The 16926-nt window shown below is 39.3% G+C and overlaps 1 protein-coding gene across 3 annotated transcripts in view; it reads right to left on the bottom strand.

The window, feature by feature from the left end:
- Positions 1–16926, bottom strand: part of TP63 (tumor protein p63) — a 246224-nt gene that overhangs the window by 13675 nt on the left and 215623 nt on the right. The window contains exons 5-11 of one of the 3 annotated variants that reach the window (XM_061167913.1): positions 16275–16461; positions 13808–13923; positions 12473–12582; positions 11696–11832; positions 9748–9830; positions 6789–6925; positions 542–656 (exon numbers count right to left, since the gene is read on the bottom strand). In XM_061167913.1, the coding sequence (XP_061023896.1) occupies positions 542–656; positions 6789–6925; positions 9748–9830; positions 11696–11832; positions 12473–12582; positions 13808–13923; positions 16275–16461 (885 nt within the window). Of the gene's footprint in view, positions 1–541; positions 657–6788; positions 6926–9747; positions 9831–11695; positions 11833–12472; positions 12583–13807; positions 13924–16274; positions 16462–16926 lie in introns of those variants that run through there. The other 2 variants (XM_061167911.1, XM_061167912.1) reach the window with 2 other exon arrangements.

Below are 16926 nucleotides of genomic sequence, written 5' to 3'. Positions count from 1 at the left end.
CTTGTTACTATTTGCAGTATCATTGCATGACCAGCATTAAAAGGGCTTGACTGAGTCTCTCAGCCACCCACAGACAATAACAACTTTTTTTCTCCTTTTCTTAAAAAGACATCTAAGTTTGAGACCGGCTCAAAAGCTTCTTCATGAGTTTCAGAAACAACAGAAGGTAACAGAAAAGGGTACCAATAAACATCGTAATGCCCCTCGTCCCAACCTGAGCTCCTGCCTCCTGAGAAACAACACAAAAGCTCACAGACAAACAAAGGGGTTCCTGACAGACCCATACTAGATCTAAGGATACAGAATCTGCAGAAAATGTCCTTTCTTGTATAGTTTTGAGTCCCTTCAGAGATTTTCTCACTAATGGCTGTGTGCCTTTGAGCAGTTGGGTCTCTGAGCCAAAGTGTCTTCAAGTCCTGGTTACGAGGGCTGGATACACACACACATGTGCACACACACACACACGCACACACACACACACTCACACACACACACACAGAAACACAATAAACACACACGCTCAAAATACAGAGATGGGGCTCTATGGGTACACTGATCGATCTGGGGGACTGGAATGTCTAAAGAAGGCGTCAGATTGTCTCGGGGTTTCTCTCCGCGGCTCCACAAGCTCATTCCTGAAGCAGGCTGAAAGGAGACTGCAGAGAGGAACCAGAGAAAAGAAAAGATGAAGGCTCAGGACTTCACATATTCAAATCTATTGAATGCAGAAACACATCCTTCTACCTTCATGATCATAGTATAGTCAGAACAGAATGTCTGCAAGGCTATTTTTATTCCTTTTTCTTTACCTTCCTTTAAAATCACTCAGAGATGACATTTCAAGATTTTGAAGAAGAAAGGAGAAAAGGCAGTGGTAGTTATCCAGAACTATGAGAATCACTTGTGGAAATTTTTCTTAAAAAAGGCATTTTTTTTCCAGATCCTTTCTGAGACCAAGCTGGAACCCAAGCATATATATAGTTTTAAGAAGTTCCACAAGTGATTCAGTTGAGGACTACTGAGACAAGGTAGGTCATGATGTTTAGTACAGCTTTTGGCATACTGGACGCAATTAATTGCAAAAAGGAATGCAGAGACAAGAAGTAACTTCAATCTTTTGTAAAATGTCATCTGCCCAATTATAATGCCTCATTACTGTTCCTGTCTAGCCTAACTGTGAAGTATGAAGAAATATGATCTTATCAGTCTGGGGGCTGCATCATCCCACCTTTGTAAAGAACTATTAATGAGCATTTTGTATCTGCCCAGATTGCAATGGATAAGTATCTTAATCCTTTCAGTCACAAACTTGGCCTAGAAATGCACATATCAAACTCATGAAAGCAACTTTTGCATAATGAAGAAATCAATTATGCTCAACGATGCCAGGAACAAATCCTTTTATTTTGCTAAAGGTTGTGCAACCCCACAAGCTGTTAGGGAATTGCTGCCCTGATGGCTTTTGAGTCACATTTGGTTATTCCTTGCAAAGGAACAAAGCCATTTTTCCTTGGTCAGGACAGATTTAGCAAATCGTCTCACCAGCAAGAATTGGGATCATCTTAAAGAAGGTGCCAGAATACAACTTCTTAATAAGAGGGAAGTAATTTATTACCAAATAAAGAACAATGGCTTTGACTTTTTGTGTGGATACTACATCTTGGGGCTTCTCTTGGACAAAGGGTTGAATGAGATAACATGCAGAAATCATCTTTCACTTAACGATAAAAGTGTCTGGACCACAGGGGTACACACTGAGACCTAAAACTGAGATAAGTTCTGCAGTGAGACGTAAGAACTTAGAAATGTGACTTAATCTATCTGAATTTAATTAATTTGAGGATATTTTTCATCATTACCAACTCAGAGCTAGTAACTCTCTGTCCTGCCAACATCCCAACATCTCTGTGAAGTTCAAAACTAACTGAGTAAGCTATAAATGCTTGAGCATTGCCATGACCTGTTAGGTTGAACCACATATTAACCTTTTCAAAAAAATCTATGAAACTAGCAATTTCAATCAAATAATCTGGAAATGCGGAAGACGGATTTCTAAGTCAAACTTAGAAATACGGTATTAATCACATCTCTCAGAAAGATTTCTGCCTTCTGCTTTCTCCCACAGTGATAATTCTGAAAATATTACTTGCTTCTCTCACAGATACATGAATTTGAAGCAAAATGATCAACATTCTTTAAGAAAACCATAGCTAGAAAAGCCTAAAGAAATAGGACTTTACAATGAAACCACAAAGGTAAATAGTAACCACTTGATACAGAGACAGAAAAGTGGGAGTAAGTGCTTACTTTGGTTTAACGAGGCTTCCCTGTGGCTCAGCTGGTAAAGAATCTACCTGCAATGCAGGATACCTGGGTTCAATCCCTGGGTTGGGAAGATGCCCTGGAGAAGGGAAAGGCTCCAGTATTCCGGCCTGGAGAATTCCATGGACTGTATGGTCCATGGGTCGATAGGTCACAAAAAGTGGGACACGACTGAGCAACTTTCACTTGGTTTTATTTTTATAACTTTCTTAACTAATGAAGCTGACCAAATCATTGTAAAGAGCTGTATCCTTCAGCTCTGATTCTGATCTCAGCTTTGCCATGAAGTAGCTATGAACTCACAGGGGTAGTTAACTGGGCATCAGTTTTCCCAGCTACGGTACAAAGAGGCTAGAACTAAGGTCTTGAAGCTCCTGTTCTGCTCTGATATTCTATGACCTATCTGACCAGTGAGCTGCTATCATAAAGTGATCTGATCATACAGGAGAAGGAAACATTAAGAGCTCCTCAGAATGTCCATGTTTGTATCAAAATTAAAGTAAAAATCCATCCTGTAGAAACTCAAAAATAATTCTCCAGTGTTAGGCTAAGTAAAATTTTAACAAAGTAATGCTGGCTTCCGATCAGGATGAAAGCAAAGGAGGAGAGTAAATTACAGAAGGAAAAAATAATGAAAAAGAGATACTATCGCTCTAAAGTACACAAGTCAAAAGAATTGCTAAGAAGGTCTCAAGTGGCTTCTAAAAAACTGTCTTAAGAGTTAATGTCCCTTGAAAATATGACGGTAAGGAGTCTAGTGGCAAGAATGGGTCCAACTTGTCCTCTTACTAGATTTTGGCTTCTATGAACATAACTCCTTATGTTTATTCCAATCAACTAAAATAAAATTTCTTTATACATTGTATAAAACCTACTTATAACAATTAGAGCCACAAAAATTCAATGAAGATTTATCCTCCAGAAAGCCTATGATCATGAAGGTAATTGTGAAGGAATTTTTGAAAAAGGAAAACCATGCACAAATGAAAAGCAAACAGAGAGAAAATACATACAGGGACACTAACAGAAGCAATTAAAACTGAAAATATTTCATTACTACTTTGTACAAAATGTACTCCCTTCCCACTGATTTTCCCTCCACTATAAAGAAAAGTATAAAATTGATTCCTCATCAGCATAATATTGGTACTAAATTTTTGCAAAGAACTCACAGGCTATCATAGGCATTTTCTAAGTTGATGTATTATTTTCAAATGATTGCCAAGGAATTACATTTCTGTTTTTGCTTGTCTAATTATTCATGCTTTTTCTTGGAGATTTGCATAAAAATAAAAGAGCTGAAAAAACTCAGCTGAAGAATATAGCAACTGGAGAATTTATATAGATGTATATCAAACAATGGAGGGAAATCCAGGTAAATATAATGTAACAAAGACATAATTAGACCAAATGTCTATATTTTCCAAAGATTTCATTTTGCAGTCTGTTACATTTCCATGCACAAGTTATCACAGCTAAAGTTAGCTCTTATACACTGTGGAAACAAACAGTCAAAAACATGCAATGGTACATACAAACGGACACCACAGGGAAGTACAGGGCTACTAATTGCTCACTATTCATCTGTGACCACACATGCAAAAAGTGAAAATATGTCTCTAAAATCTTTTGAACTTCTTAAAATAACAATTTTAAGATATAGTTTCTTCTTTGATCAAATAGATGGTTTGATGAAATATGAATTATAATAAAATAATTTCCGTTTAGAGCCATGTCAGCCAGTTAGGCTAGAGAAGTTATAAGCTCTGAATAACTCATCATCTAGAGACACAGAACTCTGTATACTCATGGATCCCATGTAAATGAACAAATGCACATACCCTCAACTGACTGGAGTAGATTTTCTTGGCTCATAAAATCTCTAAAATTATGACACAAAACTATTCTTTCTATTGTATGATGTAGACAAACTGTTTAAAATGTCCTACAAACTTACATGATGCTGAAAATAAACTTCCAGAGGCTATTTAAGATTCAAATAGTGTTCTGGTAAGTCAGCACCATACTGTAAACTATAGGAGGGCAGGAACACATGTGTCTCATCTCTGTTTCTAAGGCTTTCACATAGCAGATCCTCAGTAAAAAGCTTGTTATATGTGTCATGTCAACTATTCTGGTCTTGACTGATGAGGAACCATACTGTGCATCTAGATGGGCATGTCTAATTTCTTCAGCCAGAAGAAAGAGAAGAGAGGCCTCTGGTAAAGGCTGCTATTGTTTTGTTCTGAAATGTCACCCTAAAAGACTTCTTAAAATCTTTTAGTACTTCTCTACTTTAGGATATACAGATTACCTTCCAAATACTGTTATTAAAAAAAATATGAACTTCAAGAAGTCATGGAGAATCCACTCTTTTATCTCGAAAGAGGACTGGAAAACTATAGTGAATAGGCCAAATCTGGTCCATAAACTAAGAATGCTTTTTACATTTTTACAAGGTGGAAACAATTCAAAAGAAAAATGTTTCATGACAAATGAAAATTATATGAAATTCAAATTTCAGTGTCCATAAAATAAAACTTTATTGTAACAACTACTCTCATTTGTCTATATATTGTCTGTGGTTGCTTCTCTGTTTCTGAACAGGGGAGCTGCAAGAGACCATATATATGGACCAGAAAGCCTAAGATATTTGCTACTGGTGCTTTACAGAAAAAAAAAAAAAAATTGCCAAACTGTGTGGTAGGAGGTCAGAATCTACAAAACAGACTATTTAAAATCGACAGAATTTTTCTCTTTAACTGGAAAAAAGACAGGAAATTACGGAGCAACTAGTTCAGCATTGAGTAACTCTTCTGACACTATTTTAGCTAAGTCAAACATTTCCAGGGTGAACTGAAACGATCTGGGAGTCTGTCTTAATAGTATGATGTAAGTAACTTGGAGAAGGCATCTATCCCCTATAGGTCTGTAAAGGATGTTACAAGGTCTGTTTCTTTGATCCTTGTATGAGTTTATAAGAACTAAATCAGTTTTGCACTTAAATATATTAGTATATATTTCTATCTGATATCTTAAGTATTATATAAGGATTGACAATGGGAATTCTGTAACCTTGAATTCTAATTTTCCTCTGGAGTACTCTGTATTCCCAAGGAACGTCCTGATTCAACTTTCCAGTCAGCCTTACTATAAAACCTTATAATTATGATTTGCAAAACTTCCGTGCTAGAAGGGAATGGCAAGATCCCTTCCAGGCAAAAAAGGTCTTAAATGGTCAAAGAGCCTGAAGTCCTTTAAAGACAGAGTATACGTCTGTTTTGTTCCTCTGCTGCCCACTGCATACGCCATAGTCAGTAGGTATTGGCTCAGAGAACACCTCCTGAGTATCAGAGATGCAGTCCAACCTCCTCAACTGCATTTATTTTGATTTAAAAAAGAAAAGGAATACCTTTTTATTACGCTTTTCATAGGTATGTCTCTAGAGTAGTTAATAATAAATGAGAAAAGATTCATTATTTATTGTTCATTTGTGTTCCTAATGTAAAAGACAATCTTGTCATAGGCAAGATAGTTTTGGCTTCATTTCTTTTTGCCTGAAGTGTAAAATGTCTACATTTTACATTGATCTACAGAGACTCTGGCGATACTTTCGGTTTAGACACAATAGTTTTTCAGCTCACAAGTGATTATTCTTAACCACAGAAGGGTAAGTATAAATCAGAGTTCTGATTCACCAATTTCCCTTCTTTCATAAGAGCTAGTCTGTTCTGGTTAGTTATTAAAAACACCATCATCAAAGATCCGAGAATCAAGGTAAAATGAACATAAAAATAGGTTGTATGTCTATTCTAAAATGGTTGCAAAATCTGGCCTCACTGATGTAAACATGTCTTGCTGGAAGACCTAGAATGAGGATGTTAAAACATTGGCAATGTGGCTCTATTTTGCCCTGATGCATCCAGATTTTCCCTAAGGACCAGGCACTAGAACTCTGAATCCTCAACACAGCAAAGAAGTCACTTATCGTGAAACCTATGTGCTGTCCCTAGTCTATAACGATTGTCCCAAAAGTGGATTGTGTGCATCCCAGGCGAGGGACAAGATAAGATATTGGGATGAGGAAACACTATGTGATTTTAAATAGACACATTATTAATAGAATAGAGGGTGTATTCAAAATTCTACTATTGATAGATGTGTATGGATTAGGGGCATAGAGAAGAAAACTAATTCTATCAGTGTGAGTCTTTTTTCAGAATTCACTTGAAATGGTTTCAATTCAACTTCAGAATATAGGTGTAACTTGTCAAAGGGAGGGTTATAAGAAACATAGAAGACTGTTGAAGCAGAAAAAGGAGTCCCCAGACCAGCTCATGTGAACCTACCAAGTTCTGCTGTCTCACAACCTCACCTTTTACATCACCCAACAACCATCCTGTGGCCGATCTGAATACACAGTCATCTTAAGCACATCTGCTAAAATGACACAGAGATACACTCACTGTTTCTGAAGTAAATGTTGGTGCTGCTGTTGCTGCTGCTGCCTGTAGGTTTCAATTGTGTGCTGAGGAAGGTACTGCATGAGTTCCAGGGATTCTTTGATCTTCAGCAGCATTTCGTAAGTCTCACGGCCCCTTACCTACATAAAAGAGCAGAAGGAAAGAGACAAAAAATGAAGGACTGTAGAACTATCAGAAGTACAGTCAATCCTCTTTATTTGTGGATTCTGCTTGGACTAATTCACCTACTTGCTAACATCTATTTATAACACAAACATCAATACTTCACAGACAGGGGCATAATGACGAAAAGTTGAGTGTCCCAATGAGCATGTTCCCAACTGAGGGTGAAGAAGGTGATGTTCCAACCTCTTGTTTCAACTCTTATGCTGGAAATAAGTGTCCTTCTCATAGCATATTTAGGGCCAATTTTTTTTACCTTTTCTGTGATTTTTGGAGGTAAATTTTTTGTTTTAAAATAGTTCCCAAAGGCAGCTTCAGTGCTCCCTGCTGCTGCTGCTGCTGCTGCTAAGTCGCTTCAGTCGTGTCCGACTCTGTGCGACCCCATAGACGGCAGCCCACCAGGCTTCCCCATCCCTGGGATCCTCCAGGCAAGAACACTGGAGTGGGCTGACATTTCCTTCTCCAGTTCATGAAAGTGAAAAGTGAATGTGAAATCGCTCAGTCGTGTCCGACTCTTCGCGACCCCATGAACTGCAGCCCACCAGGCTCCTCTGCCCATGGGATTTTCCAGGCAAAAATACTGGAGTGGGTTGCCATTGCCTTCTCCGTCAGTGCTCTCTAGTGCTCCTAAATGCAAATACACTGTAATGTGCCTTATGGAGAAAATTCATGTTAGATAAGCTTAGTCCAGCCATGAGCTGTAGTGGCACGGACTGTGCATTCAGTGTTAATGAATCAATGTGCATGCGTGCAGGCATGCTCAGTTGTGTCCCACTCTTTGCAACCCCACAAACTGGCCCTCTAGGCTCCTCTGTCTATGGGGTTTTCCCAGCAAGAACACGGGCATGGGTTGCCACTTCCTCCTTCAGTAATGAATCAACAGCATATATTAAATAAGAAACACACATGAAACAAGGTAATGTATCAATCAGTTGCTACAAATGTGATCAGAAGCACACAGGAATCTAATCCTGTATTTTTTGTAGGAGCAATGATTCAGTATTTGATCATACATTGTCCACAGTGACTTTTTAAAGCATAACTACCATATAACTAGAATTAACTGTAATTATATCTGGAAAGACACACGTTTTCAGCAGGGATAAAATGTGCTTCCCTCTTTAAGAGAGTCTCTTAAAAACTTCAAGAAGTCTGAGCAGAACCAGGACTAGAGAAAGGCGAGTGGAGAACAAAGAGCACTTGCCTGACCCTGAGAGCAAGTGCCTGTCACTCTGTGCACCCTGGCACGTTGCCTGCCCCCTCCCTGTCAGAATTCAGATATGGAAAGATTTTCTCTACCTTTTATTGGGTTAATTCCTACTTATCCCAGCTCTGGCATCATATTCTTTGAGAAGCTTTTCCTGACCTCAACCTTTTAGGCCAAGTCATGCATCCTTCCTGTGAGCTCCCACAGTGTCACCCCTAACTTTACTGAAGTGCTTATTTCATTATTATACCTCTTTGTCTCCTCACTAGAAGACAAGGTCTTGGAAGGTAAGAATTGTACCTTAATGATCTCTAATGGTCAGAGTCTAGCATTTCTGCCATTCGACAAACACCAACTAAATTCATGCTAAATGAAGAGGGTTTTTTTTTGTTTTTTTTTTTTTTCTTCACACATTTCAGTATGGCTAATTCTTCACTAAAAATAAGATGTAACTGTTTATAGGGTATTTCCTCCATTAGTACAAACTGAAATTTCATTAAAGAAACAGCTCTTCAAAGTGGTTTCTATCTCATCAGCTGAAGACACATTAGAGCTTTCAGAATATCTAGTATAGCAGGAAAATGTTTAAGAGTTCACATACCAGGTTCCATATGTGGCCTGAGAAACAAGACATTGAGAATCTCAGCTAACTTGCTGTCTGACTGTTCTGCCAGCAAGCAGTCTAATCCCTGACCTGACTGACCTTTAGGGCCTCAAAAGGAAGGGCTAGTGAACATGGCACACCCAAACCGGTGGCTTGATTTCAATCCCAGCCAAATCTTCTGGCCCAGCTTGTCTGTATCTTAAGAGCAATACTGATTACCAAAGCTTTGCTGCCACTCTAGATGGCAAAGACCTAAGGTGATAAGAACTAAATGAACTGCAACTATAATCTAAAAAAGGGCACCCTGTGACCTTGAGAGGGCTTATATTCCTTGTAGGAATGAACAATGCTCCTACACAATATATGGCCATTCCCATATAGTTGAGGATTCTGCCTAGCTTTGTTTTTTTTTTTTTTTTTTAGCATTCCCTAAAAGAAATCGCCTGGAGAATCCCAGGGACGGCAGAGCCTAGTGGGCTGCTGTCTATGGGGTCGCAGAGTCGGACACGACTGAAGTGACTTAGCAGCAACAGCAGCAGCAAAAGAAATCACAGGCAATACTCTGTAGTAGTATATCAACTTTGTGAATGCCTTCTGACAAAATTTTAGTCCTAAATTGGTATGACCAGGCTGTCTAGGATCATCTTCTCACTCTTCAGTAATGAAAGACAAATTAATTTTAAAGATTTGCATAAGAAGAACTCTATTAGCAGTGTAGTTCTGACTGGGTGAGTGGTAAGAGGAAGAGCCCACACTATTAATCTGTTCTGGAACTTTAGAGGGGATGAATAATTTCCTAATTTTGGCAAAAAAAAAGAAAAGAAAAAGTAGGTTTTCTGTTTTATCTCACTTGCCTCTATCACCCTCTTCACATTCTCATTCACAGATAATCAAAAGATGACCACAGAGTAAAAGCTCATTCAAAGAAGGTGAAAATGAAGCAACACGAATACCCAAGGGAGACTCACTGGTAAGTATAACAGTTCATCATCTGGGGATCTTCGTTTCTTGATGGATGTCATCTGGATGCCATGTGTGTTCTGACGGAAAGCTGGTGGAGGAAAAGTGCAAGTTTCATGCTGGGAACATTTCTGAAGCAATAATACACTGATTAAACAGACAGTAGCACCATTGACACTGATGAGGTTACAATTTCCAGTTCTAAGCAGCCATTCAACCAGTGATGTTACTTTTATATTAGATGTAAACCTAACAATAATGAGAGTGGGGTGGGGGGAGGTGAGGCAAAACAGGGAAGGAAAAACAGGAGGTGGGTGTAGGGAGGCTGGGAAATGGCCTCTGGCTTAAGCAGTGCTACAGGAATCCCTGTGTTTTACTGGAGTGTGACTGTGAACAGCTGCTCAGCACAGGAAGATAAATTGGAATTGTGTTTTATTTTTCAGATCATTTATCTTCCAAGGAGATAAATGCAGTTTGTAAGAGTTGTCTTGTCTGTGCATTCAACCTTGTGAGTTCCCCCCTCCCATGTTAGTACGAATATCACATAGCCTCTGACAAGCAGTCTCTGGGACCTCAGTTTTCTCTTTGGTAAAATCAGGGAATTAATTTTTTATATCCCTAAAGGTTTCCAAAATTTAGAAACTATACCCAGGACCCAGAATATAGAGATGACTCTCCTACTGGAGTTCAGATAATCGTTCTTACTGAAAGTTTTTGATTGGTAGGTAACTGAGGTGCTCAGGGAAGCATATGGAGCTAGGTCAACAGACAGACTCAAGAGGAGAATTAGGGTGGAGATATAATTATTGATAGTACATATACTATTGATAGTGTATATATAATCTAAGTACTATATATATACGATTGTTTGAAGAATAATCAGGGAGAAAAAAACTGGAAAAGCAAATCACACTGAATAGCCCAAAGATGATAAAGGTTAGTTGTTACAACAAGTTGTTCTGCAAAATTCAATACCATTTTTATTTCTTCTGCATACGAATCAGTAATAAGATGAAAACCTTTCTCATGATATAATTCACAGTGTGATATATTTCAAAATACTTGCTATAGTGATGGTAGGCTTATGCAAGCCATCTTCTAGAATTAAATCTCACGCTTTAGTAGCTTGGGTGGATCAACGGTTTTCAAACTCTGTGACCTGAAGAATGACACCTCTGGGGGTGAGTACCTGACATGCAAGGGGGGTGTGAGTGAAGCATGAAACCAAAGCCCACTCCTGACTCCCACCCCTTCAACTAAAACAGCTCTGCTTTCAGCTGTTTTGAGCTCCTTGAAATACTTCATTTTTAAAAAGCTTTTATCGCTTAAAAAAACAAGTCTGAAACCAACTGATCTAAATCATCAGCCTCACTATAAATGATTTAACTAAAGCCCTGAGTGGGTCCTACATGTCAAGATTCAAGGAAACCCACAGCTGCATATTCCCCAGACTGTGCCTTATGAAGTGCACTCTTAAGTCTCACTATTCCCCCAGACTCAGGAGGTAGGCAGGTGGCATTTTCAACCCTCACCTTCAATAACAGAAAGATAAATAGATATAAATATGCTAAGGTACTGGTTCTCAAACTTCACCTGGCAACAGAGGCACCTACAGGGCTTACAAAATGTGGACCCCTGGGCCTCACACCCAGTACTTCTGATTCAGCAAGCCTGCAAACTAAGAGTTTGCGTTTCTACCCAGCTTCCAGATGATGCTGATGCTACTGGTCTGGGAGTCATGTCTGGAGGATTGCTGGGTAATCTTCCATGATGATCTGCTTTTGAAAAGCTATAGTGTACCCCCAGAATCCATTTCATCAAGAGCTGCAGCTTCAGTTCATAAACGTGTCTCTAAAGCCCTTAGGTCTTATTCTGCAGCTTCTCAAACATCACCCGTCAGGTGCTGTATCTGGCGGAGACTGAGCCCTACCCCATTGGGCCACTACAGCTACTTACGGCGCTTCGTACCATCACCGTTCTTTGTGCTGTCCGACACCTGCTGCTTTCTGATGCTGTCTTCATCTGCCTTCCTGTCTCTCCCTGGGCAAGCACAGATCCGGGCCTCAAAGCAGCGGCGGCCCAGGACTTGCCCACTAGGAATTAAAGAGGAGAAGAAAGGGTTAAATGAAAGGAATTTGAAAAGCCCCCTGCTGGCCATCACCAGTGCACCAGCTCCACCACCAACTCAAGGCTGCTTTGAGGATGGGCCCCAAAGCATTTGGCAGAACACAAAAGTGCTTACAAGCCATGAGCAATATTAGTAAATAGCATCCATTTGTTCTGCAAAGAACCTCCAAGCCATTAGCTGAACAGCTGTATTTAGCTACATATTTTGAAGGAAACTTGAGTTAAGCCAGTGGATGTCTCCAGATAAAATCCCCTTAGGCAGCTCAGACTTATTCAAAGAAACTGTTAAATGCCTCACGGCCCATATGAAAACAAACACTGTCTAATCAGAAACTATTCCAGTCAAATGTCAAGAATTCAGGTATGAAGTGACTTGAACACCTTCCCAACTCTTTTTTTTTTCTCTTCTACCTTTACCCACCTTGTTCTGTCTCCACTTGCTTAGATCTTTATGTAAGTGTTTGCAGCAAGGATTTACAGCACAGAGGACAAAATCTAGGGTAGCTCTCTGTTGTACATGCAAAGGTAATGATAAAACAAACACAATTTCACTTTGCCCTGTGCCTAGAGTTTCTACAGAATGACAGTTCTGCAAATGCCACTTACTCTCTGGTTTCCAGAGTAACAATGATTAAAATTGGACGGCGGTTCATCCCTCCAACACAACTGCTGTTACACATGAAATTGTACAAGACTGTCGTGAATTCAGTGCCAACCTGAACACAGGGAGGAAGAGAGTCAATGTTAACAATGACTTGAACTAATGTTCTTTCTTCTCATTTCTTCCTTCTTAATTCTCACTTACTTAAACATCTCCATTTCTGATCAAGTGATATGCTTTCTTCTAAAAAACTGCAAAACCCATGGTAGATTCTTCTTTGCCTTGGCTCTTAGGAAGCTTAAAGCTAGTATTTGCAATAGTGGACCCTCTGCACAGTATGAAAGGATTTTTAAAAATAACCATTTTTGACCCTATTCACTTGCAAACTGATCCCTATCACTTAATTCAAACAGGGTTCATCACATATATGAAAAGTTAGAGATGAAAAAATTACTAACTATAGCAGTAATGCTCCAGGGATATTTTTATGATATGGATAGCATAGTACAACACACACGTGAATGTATACTTCTATAAAGAACACCCTGGAATTCAGAGTTAAATAATCTAGTCCAGAAAATGAATTTATGGATGAAGCAATCTGAAACCTAGAGACACAGAGTTATAAGCTAGAAGTCTACAGAGTGAGTCACCAAATCAAGGGTCTCTGGTCTCACCACTCCCGTGTTCTCTCTGCTGCATCATGCTGCTTTTCTAATCTGCCATCCTGTACATTCAAACTTCAACTATGAGATCCCTTTTAGGGTCTCCCATTTTCAGGATAGTGTAAAAATGGTGGTGGTGGTTTAGTCGCTAAGTCATGTCCTACTCTTGCGACCCCATGTACTGTAGCCCACCAGGCTCCTCTGTCCATGGGATATTCCAGGCAAGAATACTGGAGTGGATTGCCATTTCCTTCTCCAGGGGATCTTCCCAACCCAGGAATCGAACTCAGGTCTCCTGCACTGCAGGCAGGTTCTTTACTGACTGAGCTATGAGGGAAAAATACATGCTTCCAGTACTCATGTACATCCACTACCAGCTGAATTTCCAATTAAGATCTCTGGATAATAATGTTATGTATAAACTCAACCGTAGATTCAATTATTTTCTGCCTTTAAGATGAGAACATGGGCAACAGAGCCATGTTAACAAGAACAAATTTGGTACAAATTTAGCAGTTTTGAAGGGGGATAGAGAAGTGCCTGGTGAAGAGAAGGGAGAGAATAAATACAAAAACAGTTACCTATTTTATAACTAAGATAGAATTATATGCTTGAAACACCTCCTATTACTAAAAGTAATACTCTCTCAAGTCTGCCCAGTCTTTATCTGCTTACCTGAGGTGGCTCATAAGGTACCAGCACACTTTGTCTTCCTGTGATGGGATCTTCTACGTATTGGGCATGGCTGTTACCTTCTACTCGAATCAAATGACTGGGAGGGGCAATCTGTCCTGCAGAATGGGAAAAAAAAAAAAATTAGCTCTTTACCCTCAAAACAAAGAAAATAAAATGAAACTTTATGGACAGAACACTGGTGGTCAAAGAAATAGTTTGTATGATATAGGAGATATACATGCTTGAAAAGAAGACTAGATCCTGTTGCCAGAGATCTAACACATGAAGGTATCACAACCTTTATAGCCATAAAAAGGTCAGGAATGGTCATCTATATTTAAGGGAACAGTCCCATGTTTCTGGGCTCAAGGTAAACAATTCAAGTTGTAGAGAACTCTATAACTACATTTCTAAGCTGACCCATACAGGGCGTTTTTCCAGCTTCTCTGAAAAATGGAAGAAAAAGGAACAAGTTAATTTAAAAAATACACCTGCATGACAGAAAACACTGCCCCCAAATTGACCATTTAAAACACTAAGAAGCTATGGATGGCAAGGATATAACTTTCACTTTGCCTCTTCTTTTCTTCATGATGAAGCCACAATTTTACTTTGGTCATAAAGATGGGAAACTAACTTTATTTGTTGTACTGCAATTGTCCCAGGTTACAGGCTTAAAAAAGGAAGCAAGTTTTGAAAGGAACATAAGCAAAGTTTCACAAAATGTGATACCTGGTAGAACTCAAAAATAAAGATGCTGCTCCAAGAGTTAATGCTGTGAAGGTGTTTTTAACCTTTGGTCTCATATTCTCATTCTACAGTAACTGATACTCAAAGTAAAAGGCTTAGTATATCAAGATGCTCTCTGTTGCCTGAAGCATCATATATTATGGCAAAATTTTTAAATAACTATTATGCTAAAAAATAAGAAAAAAGCAAACAACAACAAAAATGGTTATGTCATCTTGATGGATCAAGAGCAGTTATGGAACCAATAATGAAGCCTAGCTATAGAGAATAACTTCTACAGCATATTGTTAAGTGAAAGGTAAGATGCAGAGGTATGGATAATGAGGTCATATAGACAAGGACTAGAAATTAATAAGTAAAAATTAGTTGTGTTAGGTGGAGAGATTTCAACTTTATTTTCTTTTTAAAAATTTCTATCTATTATCTTTCTTAATTACTTTTTCTTTACCACCTATTATATTCTCTACATACATATACTCAGGGTAACCTACCAATCTTCCTATTTTTCACATAATTTCTATAAAAGGTATTCTAACTCCCAATCCTCCTATCTCCTCATTGCTCTTTGATGAATCTTTATGCTTTCTCTTGCCCTTCCTTTCAACTATTTTGTGTTCTTGACTTAGCCTCCCTTCATAAACTTTAGAACAGTAAATGTAAGAGGACCCTTGGAAATAATGACCACTTCTGTAAAACTGTTACTGGATCTGAGGCTCAGAGCCTGGGACCTAACTTATCTATGGATACAGCACTTAAAGGCTGTAAGATACCTGGCCCCAAGATACCTGCTCTTTGACGGTCAGTCCTTCATGCTTCCCATTCCAAGCTCATGTTCTAGATTTCCCATTTACTCCTCTTATCTGTTATTTGTCTTCATTTATTTTTCTTATTCCCCATTTTCCTCTTCTTCTCTCTTTTTTTCTTTTTAATATTTATCACTTTTTATGCTCCTTTCTCTTACCCTTCTAGACCCTAATTGGTCCAGCCTTGACAATCACCCTGGGAGAGGTACTGAAGCCCTTAGCAAGGGACCAACAGATCAGAGGCCACACTGTTCTCCTTAAATCCTCTCATTAAAAAAAAAAGGGAGGGGGGGGAAGTGTTAGGTAGTTAGAAAAGGAAAAAGGAGTCTAAACTGGTGGTGGCTAAAAGACAAAGGGAAAAGCCCACAATAACAGAACAAAAGAAAATCTGCAGACTGCAGTGGGAGTGAGAACTTCAGGTAGAACATGGATAGCCCTAATTTGAATAGGGAGAGGAGACAAAAAGAACAAAAAGAAAGAGCCAAGATGGACTGACGCCGCTCCCTTGAGGTCGATCCACCCTCACGCCTCCAGGGTGTACTACCCTTTGTTTGCTGAATAAAACTCTGAGCTGTAACTGAGCTGTAACACTGGTCTGCCATTTCAAATCTTTGTTGCCACAAGACAGAACCCAGGAAATTACTCAACTCTCCCGACAGAAGGGAAGGAAGAAACAGGGAGAAGAGAGGCAAGCCCAGGTCATCCAGCAATTACCAATATTAAAATAAGCAGTTTAATTATTGTGAAAGCCTGAAATTTATTCAACATTATTCTCAGTCTTATTAGCCAAAAAGGTAGACTAATCTGCCATCAGATTGCAGAGGTTGGAAACAGATAGGTGGATCCCAGACAAAACTCCACAGGAACTCTATTTCAAGCTTAGTTGAACAGCCACAGACCCCCATTCTCCTTACCCTCATTGAATTCACGACTCAGCTCATGGTTGGGGCACCTTTTTACCACTTCAGTGACATGCTCGGCCTTCTTGTAGACAGGCATGGCCCGGATGACAGCACCCTGAGGTGGTGGGGTCATCACCTTGATCTGGATGGGGCATGTCTTTGCAATCTGGCAGTACAGCTTCTTCAGTTCAGTGGAATACTGCTTAGAGACGGGTCCATGGTGAAAGAAAGAAAGGAAACAAGAGATTTTGTTATATTCAAAATCAGAACAAGGAAATATATGTACACTTTCTGTAAACATGTTCCTTTAGAGCTGCCTGTTTTGAAACTAAGCAGGACCCTATGGGGCTCCTGGATATGGAAGCCTGTGTCCCCCATTCCTTGTTTGTAAGGAGCAGACTCCAGCCTGTGTCCTTCCCAGAGCCCCAGAGGACATATTCAACCTTTTGGTAATCAAGGAAGGGAGAGGATGCAAAGACAAGGGAAGAACAGCCAAGAAACAACAGTGTAGTCTTAGGACAGGGTCCTAGTTTCCCCCCAAGGGATACATTTAACAAAATCTTTAAGCTCTTATTAGAAACAAACGTAAAGTAATGCTAAAAATTCTCCAAGCCAGGCTTTAGCAGTATGTGAACCGTGAACTTCCAGATGTTCAAGCTGTTTT

The sequence above is a fragment of the Dama dama genome, chromosome 19 (genome assembly GCF_033118175.1).
Source record: "Dama dama isolate Ldn47 chromosome 19, ASM3311817v1, whole genome shotgun sequence".
Lineage (NCBI taxonomy): Eukaryota > Metazoa > Chordata > Mammalia > Artiodactyla > Cervidae > Dama > Dama dama.
This window is presented reverse-complemented; position numbering and strand designations above follow the sequence as displayed.